This window comes from Anabrus simplex, chromosome 2 (assembly GCF_040414725.1).
Source record: "Anabrus simplex isolate iqAnaSimp1 chromosome 2, ASM4041472v1, whole genome shotgun sequence".
NCBI classification, from domain to species: Eukaryota; Metazoa; Arthropoda; class Insecta; order Orthoptera; family Tettigoniidae; genus Anabrus; species Anabrus simplex.
The window spans coordinates 743,947,780-743,966,989 of record NC_090266.1 but is presented as its reverse complement, the minus strand read 5'-3'; the positions used below and the strand labels follow the sequence as shown (position 1 = coordinate 743,966,989).

Genomic DNA, 19,210 nt, shown 5'->3' with positions numbered 1-19,210 from the left:
ATTTCAAATATTTTATTTACAAAGATTATTTCATTCTCAAATGAATAAAAATGGTTTTAGCAAAACACTGCTCAACACGCAAATAATAAAGAATCAAGAATCAAATATCATCTTCACTACCATTAGGCCTACATTCAAATTGTTCACGAAATTACTTTATTCAAACGAAGTCTGGAATTACATTAGTTAATTGCTGATGGCATGAAAGCGAACATCTAGCACTAAATGTAAATAATAAAACACAAGAGACCAATGTGTGCACCTTATAAACAAGAAATTGGTCCAGTCATTTCCAGCATACCTTTTGTCAATCAAATCATGAGAATTACTTTGTGAGATAGTATCAGATTTTTGTATATTGTCATTAATCGAATTATCAACCACTATCCAAGCATGTTTCAGCATTGGTATAAAATTGTAGCCTGTAATTGGTTATGCGCTAGCATTTAACTAGTCAAATGAAAGGTCTGTTCCTGGGTTTTAATTTTGACTGGCCATGTAAACTGCTTATTTGGCAGATGATTTCCATTCAATGGACTAAACACTTCAGTTATCGGAAGGGCCCAAGATCACACGGCTGGCAAATATACGTAGTTTCTGTCGGTATATGTGTATTTGATTTGCACATGTTTGTTCATCAGAGATTCAAATTGTGCATTTTTGCTCTGGCCAATGAATTAATACGGAAGAAGAAGGTTTCTTCCATCCCCTTTAATTGCAGAAGGAAAACATTTTGGAAACAGCATACAAAAGAAGGAGGTTTCTTCCATCCTTCTTTAATTGCGAATGGAAAACTTTACTCATCAGTGCGCTTTTGTCATCTTCCCAGAAGATGAAAATCAATGACAACATATTTGAAGGCATCCATGTATGTGTTGATATTTTCTTGTGCGTAGGTTCAAACTTTCCATGAATTTATTGGAAAACGGTCCAGAACAAAGGTCCCATTTCTCCAACATCAGAAATGTCACACTCCACTGTGTATGAGTGCACAAAACTATTTTGGCAAACAAGCATAGTAAGAATGTCTTTCATACCATGAAAGTCATAATTTCTCTGTGTTGCCATTTCATACTTGAATCGGGACTGGTCTGAATTCCATATTGACATCTAGAATCTCTTTCTATTCTTGCAGTTCATGAATGAATTTAATAGAATTTTTAGACACTTCAAAGTTGCTGTTTAAGTTTGGTTGAGTAGCAGTCACTCTGGAGAGAGTGTATATGGCATAACAAATTTCTACCCTCACCATTCTAAAACTCCAATTTTGTTATATATGAATAATTCAACTTTTTCTTATTTTCCCACTTTCAATGCGGTTGACAACTCCATAAATTGGTCTTTGAGTATTTTAAACTTCCGTACAGTGTACATAGGTCCTTGATCCTTTACTTTTTTGATACATGTCCAACAGCGATTCGGAATCATGATCTTCCACTGATTTAAAAGGTCGGCCTCTGCCATCACAAGATAAGTTATCTTCGTTAAACACATCTTCATGTTGATGTTTTTTCGGTGGTGGTATCCTCTCCCTGATGTAATCTTCGTCTTCTGAATCAACAATATGGTTTCTTCTTCCTCCTGGACAAGTTCACTCTTTTCATCTAAAATTGCATCAAATATTGTCTTTATCTGCGTATTCACAACTTGCTCTTTATCAGAAACCTCTGTAGCTTCCTGAATAGTAATGCCGTAGGCAAAAGCTGCAATAATATTGCAACTGGTCTCAAAAAGCAATGAATCCAATGAGCTACGATAGGCATCCAAGATTCGTTATTAAAGAGAATGTCCGTTCAGAAATCCGGATCATCTTCATCTCTTTGCAATATCCATTGCGAAAATTCTATCCGTTTTTGTAATTCTTGGATGCCTATCATTCATAGTTTAAGACATACAGACCACAACATAAACACATGGGCCGCAACCCCATTACATAACAGCGCGGGCAAGTCCCCACTACCTGGCTGTGACGCATACTTTCCAGAATTCTCGCGAGACAGCCAAGGCTTACGTCAGCCAGAAAGGCTAGGATATAAAAGGCCAAGATCAAGGCCACTCTAGCAGTGTAATTTCTGCCTGGGAGACTGATTACCTCAGATCGAGTAGGGGTATTTCAGTCGCCTTGACAAAGAATACTGCAATGTATTCGAAACGTCGGCAAACTGTACGTGATGTGCGTACAAGTACAACACGGTTCAACCCGGAAATTAAATTAAATAACCATTAACAGATATTAAAATTAGGACATGTTTCGCTCATACTTTGTGAGCATCATCAGCCAGAATAACCAAATACAAGGTAGGTCAGGGCCTTGATCCCAGTACATATAATGTAAAAACATCTAATAATACAATGATAAAATGAACTACAACAATTTAAAAATGATCAGTAAGAATACATTTAGTGTCCATTAAAATAGCTTGAAGTGTAGGTGAAGAAATGTTAGTGATACATTGCTGTGAATGATTATTCATACGGAACAATGAATGTAATCATAACATGATGGCATTAAACTGTTTATAGTTGTGAACACTTTTTACACAATAAAAGTGAACTATTGTGGACTGCTATCTTGTTACAGACATCTTAAGATCACATGTGTTGGTTGAAAATCGAATTGTATAGATGGATAAAGCATCGCCTGGTTAGCGTGAAATTGCTTTAAGAGACTCCCTCGTGTTACATTTCATCGTAGTGTTATTCAATATATACTATCATTGATCTTTGAACAGGGGACTAAAAGATCTCATAGGAGAAAAACATGAAACAGGTAAGACCCTCATGTTGGTTGAGGAGTAAATGGTCCCTTAGTTGTTTACGGAGGTCTGATGGTTACTGACCACTTTTTATTAGGGTGTAAATTGGATAATTTAAAAAAGGCTCATATTAGGCAGATACAGAAATATATGCAATTAATTATTAAACTAGGAATAGTAAAATAAAAACAGAATAATAGAACCAGACTAAATAGTTCAAACAGGAAAGATATAACCTTGACTTAGCTTTGTAAAGAACTGTTGAAATATAAACAATTCACTACAAAGTAACATCAATACTGGAGAGAAACATCTCATTCCAGAATTAAAATAATAGAAAAGTACAATGTCCTAGAAGAAACAAGAATTAAGTTTCTTCCTTGGTATTACTGTCGCATTTCTCAAAGGCAAGTCAGCGTTGGCTTTGAGCCTTGCACACGTGTTTTAGGCAAGTACCACATGTGACAGCAGTCTTATTGTTTTTGTGGCTTCCATATACAGTAGGTAACAAAATTTTTGGTGTCAAAGGATTCGACTCGTCCTTGTATTTTGATTGAGAAGAAAAAAAACATTCGGCTATCACACATTGTGTACAATTTTATGCCGTATTTAGCTTGTTTATTTGGCATATATTGTATAAAACTACAACGGCCACGGAATGAAACTAACATATCGTCAATCATCACAAACTTGCCAGCTGTGCAGCTCCATTGGCAATTTGCAACAAACCTGAATGAAATTCTCTAATAGCTGCCAATATATCATTCTACTGGGGAGCTTTTTAGTTATGTAAATACTGGTGTACTATGCAAGGACATCAATCAAATCAGATGTCACTCAATAAAACACAAGCAATAGGAGTAGAAGCTTGTCAAGAAGGTCTCTTTGGGGCTGGAAAAGTCTTCACAATGTTTTTAGATTGTGTTCTCGCACTCGTATTATTAACAACTTCACTACACCATAGAGTAAAAACAGAGACATCATCACGAAACGCAACTGGTTTTTGCTGAAATTAGCACAAAGAATTGTCATACCGATCCCATTGCAGCTAAAGTATTCTAGGCTATTTGCATGGTTCCCTTTATTGATTCCTATCAGAAACAGAGCACCAAAAAGTGCCAACACTTCCAAGTGTGGCATCACTCTGTAATCTCTGTCCCGATACAGTTGTATTTTGGATAGCTTTTTAGTTATGTAAATACTGGTATACTATGCAACGTCATCAATCAAATCAGACATCACTCGATAAAAAACACAAGCAATAGGAGTACGAACTAGTCGAGAAGGTCTCTTTGGGCCCGGAAAAGTCTACACAGTGCTTTTAGATTGTGTTCTGGCATTAGTATTACTAACAACTTCACTACATCACAGAGTAACATTATCCTTGCCTCATATTACTATCATCTGTGTCTTTACTTGAGTTTTCATCGCTTTCTGCAGAAAGATCAGAACAACTACTATGGATGTCTCCTTCGACTACTTCAGGTCCATAATGAATGTCAAGAGGATATTCCAACATTTCCACTTGACTCTCTTCACTTGACAACTCTTGGAGAGTCTGCAAAATTTCATCAGAATCTGATAATCATTCCCTGAAGATGGAGCAATCCCATATTAGATCCCTTCTCCTCCATACCCCACCACCAATGTAATTTTCATCCAAGCAGCAAACTGATAAGAACAAAAACACTAAGAAAAAAAGAATTAGTAAGCACAATATATATACTTACATTGGAACTCACATTACGGTGCTCACGCAGTGGCTTCTGGACCACACTTAACGTTCATTCCAGAGTTCACTAACTTTCACATTAAACGCTGTAAAGATAGAGATTTGCCCAAATCATAGTTGAGGATTAGCAGTGGCTCTCATTGGTCTGCCTTCTGCCATGAAGCATCAGAACAAAAAAATTAAAATGTGCAGTCCAAATGCCATATGCACGATCGCTTGGAGGATAAAGGATTAAAAGATTAAATTGTGAGGTATGTGCATGAAAAACGCAAGGCTGGAAGGGCTATACCACTTCGCAATAAACTCAATGACTTTCAACATCCGCATCTTCATTATACGTAGCTAGCCGCTTAAGTCGGCCAAAGCTGGCAAGTGAGACATGTGCCTAGCGGCAGCCATTTGTACCTGACACTTAGTAAAAGTAACAATTTTATAGACAGCAGGAATATTTTCCTGATGGATTGTCGCATTGTAGAGACGTGGAACATGTATTGCTGGCAAATTTTCAACAGGTTCTCTTCAATATTATGATGCCAATTTTAATTTAATGGTTATGAACTCTCGGAAATAAAGAATAATTGTGCAGTCGCAAGAAAACACGGCGTAACTACAGCCAATGTTCGGTGTTGGCGTGAAGACTAAGGTAGTCTAAAAATGTGTACTGTACAAGAAAGGCATTCATATGATTTCAGAAAGCACTTTTTAATCCAGATTATTTTTGAAGGAAAAGTGGGGGTTGTCTTTGATTCGGAGAAATACAATACCTGGAAGCCACCCATCCCTCATTAAAAGACAGGCCAGGCTAGCTCGAGATGGTTCAGTTTGAGCTCATTCAGAGAACGAGATGGTTCATTTCTTTGAGCGACAGCGAATGTGGATAGTGCAGCTGAGCAACAAGGAAGAACCGCGCAGCAACATGATGTGGAACAGCGGTGAATATCGTCATGTGAGTTAAGATTTGCAAGACTGTGTGTGTGAACGTAAACTGGGAAGTGTGCGGCCATTATTGTAGTATAGTGAGTACAGTGTAAACTGAAATTCCCTAGGGTCCAAGTGACCGTTATAGAAGTGACCATAGTGTAATCATTTTTGCTTGAAGTGTCAAAGCAAATAACTTGTGGGCTGAACATTGAGAAAGAGAGAGAGAGAGAGCACTAACTGAGAGATCGTGTGCTGTGTGATTAAATAGCAATTAGTGTTAGTTAATAAATCTTTGAGTAAATACTACCAATCATGTATTTATTTTCATGCTACCCACTTACATGTTACACTATATTAAACTCTAAATAATAATAAGAAGAAGAAGAAGAAGAGGAGGAGGATGAAGAAGAAGAAGAAGAAGAAGAAGAAGGAGAAGAAGAATAACATTCATGGTGACAATCAGGATTGCAATGGCATGCTAGGTTCCTCTGAAATGTTTATCTGTACATGTTTATTCTGGAAATCAGAGCAAAATTTGTTTATAATGTTAGTATTGAACTGTCAAATAACTCACATGAATGGTTCAGTGGGATCTTCTCTCTGAGCCCTTTCACTTGAACTTAGAGGAACCCATTTGAAGTGCAAACTCCAGTCAAAACCTGTTTGAAATACATCACAAACAGCAGTTGTAGAAGATATAGTGACATTAGAAAGAAGAACAAAATTGCTGAAATTCACAGGCTTTCATGATCAATATACAGAGTATTCAGGGGTTGTAGTAAGGATGTAAAGGAGAGGGCGTATAAGTCTCTGGCAAGACCACAGTTAGAGTATGGTTCCAGTGTATGGGACCCTCACCAGGACTACTTGGTATGAGAACTGGAAAAAATTCAAAGGAAAAAGGAGTAGTGTTACAAAAATTTTGCAAACTTTGGGCTGGGAAGACTTGGGAGTAAGGAGACGAGATGCTCGACTATGTAGTATGTCTCAAGCTGTCAGAGGAGAGCTGGCATGGAATGATATAGGTAGAGGAATAAGCTTGAGTGGAGCTTTTAAAAGTAGGAAAGATCATAACATGAAGATAAAGTTGGAATTCAAGAAGACAGATTGGAGGAAATATTCATTTATAGAACAAGGAGTAAGGGATTGGTATAAATTTATTATCAAGGCAAGTGTTTGATAAAGTTCTTTCAAAATGTTTAAGAAATAACCAAGTAAACAATTGATAGGGAATCTGACACCTGGGCAACAGCCCTAAATGCAGATTGTTGATGATTGATGATGACTGATGAAATCCAACACCCTCTCTCTTCCATTGATAATCCCTAGATGAGCTGAGTATGGTACCTAAGATCAAACAGCCTTAACGAAGTTTGATGTACCAATACATGTACTTTCTTCACATGAAAATGAATCAAAGATTGTACTGACTTCAGTACTCTTTTTTAACACTACATAAATTACCCCCATTGGAATGCTTTCAGTTGTTTTTGAATGGCCATCCTCAGCAACAGACATCCAGAACATGAGCTTTTGGTGTCCCTTAACACTCTAGATCATCATGAAATACACACATAGTACATATGAAAGCACCAACATTCACAGCGAACAGATACTATTCAAATCATGTGTGCTACAAGACCACATGAAGCAAAAAGTATATATAAACATTATATTGTTAACAGACACAAGATATTTAATGTTCCCCTACCTGGAATTAGTTGCTGAGGATAGCCATTCAAGAATGCTGACAGATCCCCAAAGAGGTATTTTATTTTAACCATTTAAAACATTAGCAAAATTTGTTTCATTCTTTGTTACCATAAATTACATGGTCGTTGGACGAGAAGTCGCGTCGATGCGGGGTAAGAGTTGTGAGGCGTGAGCATGGCTGCCGCGCATGCGCCTATCTCAAGTCTCAAGTCCTGACAATAAACATCTGTTCCATCCGCAGTGACTCTTGCGAATTGAGATGTTGTCATGAAGTTTCAAAATGGTAATGCAATTGTGTCTTAGTTATACATTTACCCTATGTACTGCATAATGCATAGTTTAATAATGAATACGCACTGATTCAGAGATCTCGCATTGTCTGTCACGACTGATTTTTGTAGATAAGAGTGTAGTATCTGTTTCTCGTGCCGTACCTAAAAGCTGCCGCGACTTCTCATGAGACTCAGATAGTACAGCATTGGTTTTGTCCATTCTTGCCCCCACTGTTGCTTCAACATTACATTGTTGGGTAGGTATAGCAATAATAAAGAAGCTGACTGCTTCAAAAATGATAAAATGGTGTTATGTTGTGCACTCCTTGAAACTTGGTAATGATAAGTAACTAAATGTTCTTGAGAATGTCACTACCTATGACCTCTATTGACTAATAAACCTGCATGTTAAGCTTTATCATTTACAGTATTGCGTCCGCCTAAGTACCAGTAAAGCATTCTCTCTACATCTATAGGTTCACACACAAACCAACACAAGCAGTACAATGAATAAAGATGTACTATGTTCCCCAAATAACTCTAATAATATTAAATAAACTGCATGGTAATACATGATAATCCTTCTTTTTTTGTATGTTTTTGCTCCCACAGTTGCTATAACATTACATAATATAGTAGCCTCCATTTGCCCAGTACTATAGCTGGTCAGCTTGTTCCTGAGTTTTATGGCTTGGACACTCGTAGTCTTAAATGGATGAGATTTCACTAGTTTTGTAGCAGCTCAAAGTGACATATAACTGTCCCCAGGTAGTTGGGTTAGCTTTGAGAGAGATTTTGTTTTGTTTTGTTTTGTTTTCTTTTTTTTTTTTTAATCAAACACTTGCATCACCAAGCTCTTCCTCCATGAAAGTGCAACATGTTTCCCTTACTTTCTTGTTTAATACCAAACCTGCAGTTCTGAATTTTAGACTATTCTACAAAATGTTTTTTTTTAAAATCACTGAGAGACTGATAACTGATTTGTTTGTGAGAAAATCGAATCAAATGTAAATTCCTTGTTTCTTTTACAAAATCCTCTGAACCATAAATCAGCAGTACACACATGTAGTAAAGAAAAACATCCCAGCACTGCAGTGGCTGGCAAAGACATCCTGTAAAGTGCCAATTATTACCTCCTGCTTACACACGGATTTCGAGCAAGCTGATTATGGGTTAGTATAGCAGTGTAACGGCATCAGAGCTCACAAGGGAATACTGTCATTCCATGGTTTGAGTTCTCAAGAAGTGAGTCATGTTAAAATAATCCTTGTATGTCCAGCCCCTTGGCTTATTGTTCAGCGTGGGCATCTTTGGTTCACAGGGACCTGGGTTTGATTTCCAACCGGGTCGGAGATTTTAACCATACATGGTTATTTCCCCTAGCTCGAGGACTGGGTGTTTGAAATGTCCCTAACATTCCTTCAATTTACACACCACATGAAACACTATCATCCACTATCAAAACACACAGTTCCCACAGTTCCCATACATGGCAGATGCCACCCAACCTCGAAAGAGGTCTGCCTTACAAGGACTGCACCAGACGAGCCGAACATGGCTTTGGACACTCCTAACACTAAAAGCCACATGATAATTAATAAAATCCCTGTATGATGAAGAACTCCTGTATAGAATATCAGCTGCTAATGACTAATACAGGCCATAGAGCAGAACGACTAATAGCTCAACATGGTCATTTAAATAAGGCCAGGTCACGGCCCCGCCATAACAGCTCCCTGTAAACAAAATCCCTCGCAGGTAATATTCACATCAACCCTTTCAAACGTTTACAGCTGAACTACCATTCCGCCCAAAGAGGTCAAGGTGTGTCCCTTTTCCCTCCACTTGCAAGAACAGTATCTTAAAAAGTGGCTTCTTTATTTGTTCTGCTCAGCTAGGGACTGAATTCTCACCACAGACAAAAGAACTACCTACTGAAAAATTTTGTTAAGAGGTAAAAGGAATGTATATATAACGAAACCTTCTGTACATAACATAATTTTCTACTGTGTTAATGTTCAGTATGTGAGGGAGGACAGAGGAAAGTTTATGTGATCCCAAGGGAGTGAGACTGTGTGTGGTATGAATGAACTCGCCTAGCTGAAGAGAGAGAGAGAGAGAGAGAGAGAGAGAGAGAGAGAGAGTCAGGGGCGGCTTTTCAGGTGAAGTAGGTAAAGTGCCACTTCACCAATTTATTTTTATCAGAATGATTTTTTTTAAAATTTATTTTTCTTACGACATTTGTTAGTTTTACGGAAAGAAAATGTTTTTTTGTACGGCGCTTGGAGCACCAAGAGCTTGCATCACTTGATGAGAACCAGGGGAACTCACAAAAGTGCCGGCTGTCGGCCACAGTACGGCGCGTGAGATTGAGTGCAGACGAGAGATTCCGCAGCTGGGCTACCTCCCAAGCTCTCCCTCGTACCGCTTGCCCTTGGCGATTGCCATGACAACCGTGACGTCACCCACGTATTTTCCTCAAAGCGGAATGTGCAAGTGAAGTTGCCGGAAGATCGGAATGTTTCGTCTTCCGTGCATCATCGTGTGTGAAGTACGAGTACTTACGCATCATGGTTCATTCGTAGTGTTGTGCTGTTTTATTTAAACATGACTGTATCCTGTTTATGACATAGTGTGTATTTTATTAGAAACACCATTTTCACGTTGGAGAAACGAAGATCAGAATGAAGTTCTACGTTTTGGTCACCCCACTGAATCACTGCAAATTTGTGCTACAAAAGAAGTGAAACATTCCGGTAAATCTTACAATCTTAGTTTCAAACGATCGTGGTTTAAGGAATTTCCATGGTTGTGCTCCTCTTCAGCTCTACAGAAGTTGTTTTGTTGGCCCTGCTTGCTTTTTAGCAATCAAAAAACATTTGGAAAAAATGAATGATTTTCAGCCCTTTTGAACATATGTTCTTTTCATAAACACTCAGACTCTGCAGAACATATAAAATGCCAGCTAGATTTGAAGACTTGGAAAGAAACCAAAATAGATCTCTGATGCCCTGAAGGAAAATGCTAGACTGTATATTGTACAGTTCAATGAAAATGTATGTTTAAATATGCTTTTCCTTCAGTTGGCAACTGATGCAGTGCTCTATTTACGTAAGCAAGAACTAGCTTTTCGTGGTCATGACAAAACATTAAATTCAATAAATCGTGGTAATTTTAACAGTGTTGGTATCAAGGAGACCTGCAGAAATACAAAACCAGCATTCTAAGGTAAAACGTGTGTTTAGTGGCGTATCAAAGAGTATTCAAAATGAGTTAATCGAGTGCATTTCAGAATACATCGATAATTTCGTTAAAAACAGAATTGATGAGTGCTGATTTTTTTCTGTTCAGGTGTGGACGATACGACAGATATCACACAGGTGTCTCAGTGTTCTGTAATTGTGAGGTTTGTTAATGTTGATGGGGCTATAGTGGAACGTTTCTTAGGTTTCCATGATATAAGTGCTGACAGATTCTCAGATGCTTTGTTTGCTTCATTGGACAAAATTTTGGGACCATTCGATTACAAGCACAAATTAGTAGGATAGTGTTACGATGGTGCTAGCGTGATGTCTGGCCATTTAAATGGACTCCAGAGAAAGATGAAAGAGAAAGCTCCTCTTGCAGTATTTGTACACTGTTTAGCGCACCAATTAAATTTCGTCTTACAACAGAGTTAATACAAAAGTGTCGTATATTTTTTTCATCACTTTCTGGAATACCATCCTTTTTCCATCACTTGGCGAAGAGAACTTACGCTATTTCTGCCGTATCGGGGCCACGCATTCCAACCGTGACTCCTGTCCACTGGAGCACGAACTCAAAATTATTGAGTGTAATTGTGGAGTTCGTTCAAGATGGCGATTACTGTGTGTGAGTCAGTGATATCCGTGATGGATAATGGTGTAAGATGCAGTGAAAATGTGGCAAATGCAGAAGAGTAGTTACAAATGGGATTCTGTGTCGTAAGTGTGCTGAATGGTACCATTTTCGTTGTGCAAATATTGTAAATAGGTCTGATATTGAAGAAAGTGTATGGCTGTGTCCCGAGTGTAAACAAACTGATAGTGAGGTAGAAAAACAAGAAAGAGAGACTTACGAATCTATACTTAAGATTTTAGGAGTGCTACAAGAAGACTTATGTGCTCTGAAACTTGAAAGAGAAAGCTTAAAGGACAGAATAAAGAAACTGGAAGATAAAGAAGACAGTGGAGAAGCAAGATCGCCGTGGACGGAAGTGACGCGTAGCCATTTTAGGCCTAATGTTAAACATATGGGAGAAACTACGTACAACTTAAAACCGGGAAAAAACTCTTTGCAGTGCCAAAATAGATTGCAGTCATTGCAACAAGTTCCAGAAGAAGACACATCAAGTTTTCCGAATAATTTTAAATCCAGTGGAGGTACCGGTAACCTACAGAAGAAGAAAACCAACCGGAAGTCAAGATCGCCAAAAATTCATCTCTACGCACAGTCAAGAGCGGGGTATGGCAGAAGGCATCAAGGATGAGCTGCAGAATCCAGAAACTGAGGTTTTAGGACTAATAAAACCAGGTGCCAAAACTGAAGACGTCCTTTCAAGTTGAGATCCTGTGTTAGAGAAGGACAATTATGTGATAATTGTGAGTGGTACAAATGACATTGCTGCAAATGAAGGTGAGGAACTAATTACGACTCTCAGAGGTAAGATTTCCAAACTACCTGACTCAAAAGTAATTGTAGTTAATGTGCCACCTAGGTATGACCTTTTAGAGGACTCATGTGTGAACAAAGCTGTACATGATGTAAATATAAAAATCAAGAGATTATGTAAGAGTTTTAGAAATGTCTATGTAGTAGATACTTTAGGCCTTGGCAGGCAAATGTTCACTAGGCATGGGTTACATCTGAATGGTAATGGAAAAGCAACTCTCTGCAGACAAATTGCTACAATTATCAACAGAGATTTGCAAACTAATATGCACTTAAGAAAACCCATACCACTAAATTGGCATATACAGGGAAACTTGCCAGAAAACCCAGATCCTTAAATCAAGATCTATGTACAAAGATCTGGGTTCCAGGGACGTTCTCAACTCATGAGTCAAATGTTACCCAATTACAACAGTCAAGTTTTAGGGAGGAAGGGGGTCTGAGATTACTCTTAGTAAACTGTCAGAGTGTAGTAAATAAACAAATAAAATTCAGTACATTGATGGAATCTTATGAGACTGATGTGGTGATAGGAGTAGAATCATGGTTGAGAAAAGGGGTGGGTAATAGAGAAGTATTTCCAGAAGGGTATACAGTCCATCGTAGAGAACGAGGAGACAAAAAGGGTGGGGGGGGGGGGGGGTTTATTCTGGTGAAGGAAACTTATTGTTCACATGAATGGTTTACCGATGAAAGGGATGAAATATTAGGGATAAAATTAGTTTGTGATAATATGAAGGAGGTGGGAATTATAGGAACATATAGTCCTGGAAGAGAGGAAAGAGACATGGAAATATTTGAGAAAATAATAGATTATACTCATAAAAACAATAATAATGATATGGTAATAATTGGGGGATATCTAAACTTGCCTGAAGTTGAATGGAATGGAGCTGCAAGTGAAGCCCATGAACAGAAACTGGCAAATAAGTTAATTTGGAAGGGAGGATTTACACAAGTAGTACAAGAACCGACTAATCTCAACAACTTGCTAGATGTATTCTTGGTTAAACCATGGGAAATTGTTGATAAAACTGAAGTAATTGAAGAAATAGGTGACCATAAGGCTGTAATAATGGATGTAGGACTTGTACCAAAAATGCTTAATAAGAGGGTCACACAAGACAAGAAATTATACAGAAAAACTAAAGTTGATGAATTTGGGACTTACCTTAAATCACAATTCAGTTGTTGGATAAGTGAAGGGAGTAATGTGGATACACTTTGGGCTAAATTTAAAGGAATCATTTGGGAAGGAGAGAAGAGATTTGTACCTGTTAAGAAGGGTAAAATGACCTCAGACCCTATTTATTATACAAGGGAAATAAGGAAATTTAAAAAAATGTAGAATAGTAAACAGGAAAATCAAAGAGGGTAGGGAGAATAGAGAAACGAGAAAACAGCTTTTTTTTCTTTTTTTTGCTAGGGGCTTTACGTCGCACCAACACAGATAGGTCTTATGGCGACGATGGGATGGGAAAGGCCTAGGAGTTGGAAGGAAGCGGCCGTGGCCTTAATTAAGGTACAGCCCCAGCATTTGCCTGGTGTGAAAATGGGAAACCACGGAAAACCATCTTCAGGGCTGCCGATAGTGGGATTCGAACCTACTATCTCCCGGATGCAAGCTCACAGCCGCGCGCCTCTACGCGCACGGCCAACTCGCCCGGTATAAAACAGCTAATGAGGGAACTGAATAGAGTGAAAAAGGAAGCAAAAGAGAAATATATGAATGGCATACTTCAAGAGGGTAATGACCACAAAGGGAAATGGAAAAAGATGTATTCATATATTAGGAATCAAAAAGGAAAAGGAATCCTAATTCCTACAATGGTGGGAGAAGGGGGTGAACACTATTCAACAGATACTGAGAAAGGAAATCTATTTAGTAGGGAATTCAGAGATTCAGTAGAAGATTGTCAGGAGCTGGAAACAGTAACAGAAGATAGAGAGGGAGGGACACATAGGGAAACAAGAAGCTTCTCATTCACAAATGAAGATATTTTCAGAGAAATCCAACTGCTTCAGCAAGGAAAAGCTGCAGGAAGTGATCAAATTACTGGGGAGGTATTAAAGACAATGGGGTGGTACATAGTGCCTTATTTAAAATTTCTCTTTGACTATGTCATAAATAATAGTGTAATACCATAAGAATGGAAGGAATCTATAATAATACCAATTTATAAAGGAAAGGGTGATAAAAGGAAACCAGAGAACTACAGACCAATCAGCCTGACCAGTATAGTTTGTAAAATACTGGAGAGTTTAATAGCAAAGTACATCAGAGGGATATGTGATGATAAAAATTGGTTCATGAGGAGCCAGAATGGATTTAGAAAGAAATTTTCTTGCGAGGCACAACTGGTGGGATTTCAGCAGGACATATCAGATCAGTTGGATTCAGGAGGCCAGTTAGATTGCATAGCCATAGATCTTTCCAAAGCCTTTGATAGAGTGGAACATGGAATATTATTTAAAAAATTGGAGGGAATAGGATTGGACGTAAGGGTTATATGTTGGATAAGAACATTTCTGAATTCAAAAGGTTCAGAAAGTCAAAGTAGGAAATAATATATCACAGGAAGAGAAAGTTTGGAAGGGAATCGCACAGGGTAGTATAATCGGTCCGTTACTTTTCTTAATATATGCAAATGATTTAGGGAACAATATAACATCAAAAATAAGATTGTATGCAGATGATATAATTGTTTATAGAGAAATAAATAACATTGATGATTGTTCAGAATTACAAAGGGACCTTGAAAGTATCCAACAGTGGGTTGAAGAAAATAATATGAAGGTTAATGGAGGCAAATCAACTGTTACAACATTTACAAACAGGAGCTTTAAAACTGAATTTGAATATACTTTGGATGAGGTAGTTATCCCAAAAGATGGCAAGTGCAAATACTTAGGTGTGAGATTTGAAAGTAATTTGCACTGGAAGGGTCATGTTGATGACATTGTTGGGAAAGTATACAGATCATTACATGTCATAATGAGGCTACTTAAAGGATGCAATAAAGAATTAAAAGAAACAAGTTACTTAAGTATGGTACGTCCATTATTGGAATATGCAAACAGTGTTTGGGATCCTCACCAAGAATACCTAATAAAAGAAATCGGTAGATAGTGTGCAGAGGAAAGCAGCAAGATTTGTAACAGGGGATTTCAGGAGAAACAGTAGTGTATCAGAAATGTTAGAGGAACTTGGGTGGGAAACTTTAAGTAAGAGAAGGGAGAAAACTAGACTTATAGGATTATATAGAGCCTATACAGGAGAAGAAGCACGGGGAGAAATCCGTGCGAGGCTTCAGTTGGAAAATAATTATATTGGCAGAACTCACCACAACTATAAAATTAGAAGGAATTTTAGCAGAAGCGACTGGGGTAAATTTTCATTCATTGGGAACGACGTGAAGGAGTGGAACAGTTCACCATGGATAGTGTTTGATCCTTTTCCAAAATCTGTACAGGTATTCAAGAAGAGAATAAACAGCAACAGGGAAAATAAATGTAATGTTAGAGGGCATTCGACCAGTGCAGGCTATTCTAAATAAAAAATATTAAAAGTGTTAAAAAGAAAAAGAAAATTAATTCCATCCCCTGGTCCATGGAGTTTGGACAGCCAAAGTAGGGGACTGCCTGTAGGGGTGAAGTACAGTGGGGACTTCGAGGGCCCTGGGACCGCTACGGAAGCTGTGAAGGCCCTTCAGGAACTCTGAAAAGTGGTGGCGAAAGGGGCTCTGGTTAAGACGCAGCAGGTCGTTATGCTACTTAGGTTCCAAAATGGGTAAAAAAAAAGTAAATAAATGCAATGTAAATTTTAATCTTATACCAGTTGCATAGTATTATTTGAAGTAATTTCACATACTGTATATGAGTTGACTATGTTTGTAAGTATAGAAGATATTATAAGTAGAATTTTGTAAACAATATAAATTTATTAAGGATGATCTGTTTGTTTAATAGAAAAAAAAGATTATTAGCATAAATTTTATATTACTGTATTCTAGAAAAAAAAATTCTTCTCTTGTTAATTTAAAATTTAGTGCTTGACAATAATGTATTTTAGTGTACCATTTGCCACCGAGGTAGACACCTCATTTGCAAATAAAGATATTTTGATTTGATTTGATGACCGGGAAAGGCTGAAAGAAGTTTCCAAAAATATAGTTACCGGTGAACAGTCCGGTGACAAATGTATTCTACTTGCCAGAGGCTTTCTTCACGACATGAACAGTTTTGAATTCACTTTTCTGGCAGTTCTTTGTTTAATTGATATTCTTTATGATATTTTGCAAAAGAAGTCATTGGATGTGAACTATTGTATATCAAAAATAAGCACAACATGTGATCTTCTAAGAAACAAGAGGACTGATCAGTATTTGCTAATTATATTTGAAGATGCCAGCAAAATTACGGATATGCACCAAACCTGAGTGTATAGCACCCTTACTCAGGATGAATATGTTCATATGTATCGAGTTTTATATTTTGAAATTTTGAATAACATTTTGATAGAAATGGATGAGAGATTTTTGCGATTGTGAAAAAATTAAATTTGTTTGCTTAGTCGATATCACAAAATTTGAAGAATACAACACGTGCTTCCTTCTAGCACTCTTGAAAATGTGCAAAATTTCTTTGGATCTGTGTTTCCCAAGATGCATCGCATAAGAAACAAACTCTATTTTGTATGCCGATGAAAAGTACAGACATATTTCTACTAAAAAGCTTTTCCAAATGCTTCACGAAGATAAAGACACTTTTATGGATGCTTCTAAATTGTTCTCCCTTATTCTGTCCATCTCATCTACTACTGCATCAGTGGAAAGAAGCTTTTCTTGCCAAAAACGTATAAAAACATACCTTAGAAATGCAATTTCAGAAGAAAGACTTTCTTATTTGGGAAATATTGCTATTCAGAAAGAACTACTTCTGCAGTTAATGAACAAACAACCATTCTATGAAGACATTATCAACAAGTTTGCAGCTTTAAAGGACCAGAGGATCGACTTGATGTACAAAAAATAGATGACTTCAATTATTAAGAAAATCAATTAATGTAAACATACAGTATATTTTCTTTACTACTATAGTTTTGTCGGTTTCTAGCATCAGTAAACAGCTGTGTGTTGTATATGAAAACACGACAAAATGTCCAGCTCTTCCTGAGGGTGCAGCGCTTCCATAATTGTTAGTCTCCCGGTCAGATCTTATCTCTACTTTGCATTGTAGAGCAAAGGCAACCACATGATTGCCGCACTGTGACGTTACACAGCGCTCCGCTCTGTATACATTTCTGGTCATGTGCTGGACCCTCCGCCAGTCACAGGTATGAGGTATGAGTACAAAACAACCATAAACAACAAGTAGTTCCTAAATAGGTCGCTCAAAACCGAACAGATTATAGCTCTTCACCATACTTTACAGCCAGTGTGTGTGAGAGAGTGTGTGTGTGTATGTGTGTGTGTGTAGAATTACTTAAATGTGGTACATGTCCTGTGAATATTATGTAAATAATACGTATATGTAAATACTGTAATTAAGCACATTCTGTAGCTTATAATTGTAATTATTTAATATGGTAATTTTGATTATGTTATTGTTTTTACATCCCACAAACTACATTTTTATGGTTTCAGAGATGCCAAGGTGCTGGAATTTAGTCCTGGAGGAGTTCTTTTAAGCGCCAGTAAATCTACCGACACGAGGCTGACATATTTGAGCACTAACAAATACCATCGGACTGAGCCAGGATTGAACCTGCCAAATTGGGGTCAAAAGGCCAGCGCCTCAACCGTCTGAGCCACACAGCCTGGCTATTGTAATTTTAAATGGGGATGAAGGCACATTCTTGTATAAGCGGCTATGCCCTTTCTCCATTCACCGTCCTCTGAATTGTATCTAAAATTTGTGGAAAATAAATAAATAATAATAATAATAATAATAATAATAATAATAATACGGGAGGTTAGCACCTGGTAGTCTGACTCGTTTGCTGAATGGTCAGTGTACTGGCCTTCGGTTCAGAGGGTCCCGGGTTTGATTCCCGGCCGGTCGGGGATTTTAACCTTAATTGGTTAATTCCAATAGGCCGGGGGCTGGGTGTTTGTGCTGTCTCCAACATCCCTGCAACCCACACACCACACATAACACTATCCTCCACCACAATAACACGCAGTTACCTACGAATGGCAGATGCCGCCCACCCTCATCGAAGGGTCTGCGTTACAAGGGCTGCACTCAGCTAGAAATAGCCAATAAATTATTATATTTATAATATATTTGAAGAACCACCTTTCCAATACACAAAATACTTATGTTTAGCATGAAACCGTGGTTCTTCAAATATATTATAAATATAATAATTTATTACTCTGAACTCCAATATGGTTGAAAAATGAGATTTATAACTTGTACTAATAGAAATAGCCACACAAAATTAATTTTAAAAGCACCTGGTAACACCAAGTGGTCAAGGATAGACTGGTAGATGAAGGGGAGAAGTACTTAAATGACAGCAGTCAAATTTGATGGGTCGTGGGAGAGACTGAATAGGTATATACTACATAGAAATTTATGTAGGTAGGCCCATAAAGCTCTATTAAATTGCCCATATAGCAGCATGCCTATATTGCACCTTTTCATGTAGAAAATTTCCTTTTGTATGCATATGCCATCCCAAAGCACTTTTTGAAACTGCTAGAAGAGCTAGCAGTTTTGCAGTTTTCTGAAAAGCTTAGTGATACTCCATTTCTATATCAATTTGAATTTTTCCTTCATAATTCTCCTGTACATTGGTAAGTGGTTTATTTTCAACTAATTGTACATATTGTCAAATGCTTTGTTTTGCTGCTCTTTTATGATATAATGATCACTCAAGCTATACAAGACTGGGAGGAAGGAAAAGAGGATTATAAAATAGTTTTGTTCCCAAAGATGCAGTATTACAATGTTGCTTTATTTGCACCACTAATGTGCTTGTATTATTGGAGCTACTATTTATTATCATCTTACTACTGCTTACAGCTCGAGGTGTTGGGGAAGAGAAGCACCAAGAACAGATTATGTTCTCTCCTTGTAAACAACAATCATGTTTGGTAGCATCACAATCTCTGCTC

The 19,210-nt window shown here is 37.6% G+C and overlaps 1 protein-coding gene across 1 annotated transcript in view; it reads right to left on the bottom strand.

Annotated features, from left to right (window-relative positions):
• The window catches only part of LOC136863674 (polypeptide N-acetylgalactosaminyltransferase 16), a 249,248-nt gene that overhangs the window by 86,025 nt on the left and 144,013 nt on the right, over window positions 1-19,210 (bottom strand). The window contains exon 9 of the mRNA XM_068226032.1: window positions 5,984-6,068. Within this exon, the coding sequence (XP_068082133.1) occupies window positions 5,984-6,068 (85 nt within the window). The remainder of the gene's footprint in view (window positions 1-5,983; window positions 6,069-19,210) is intronic.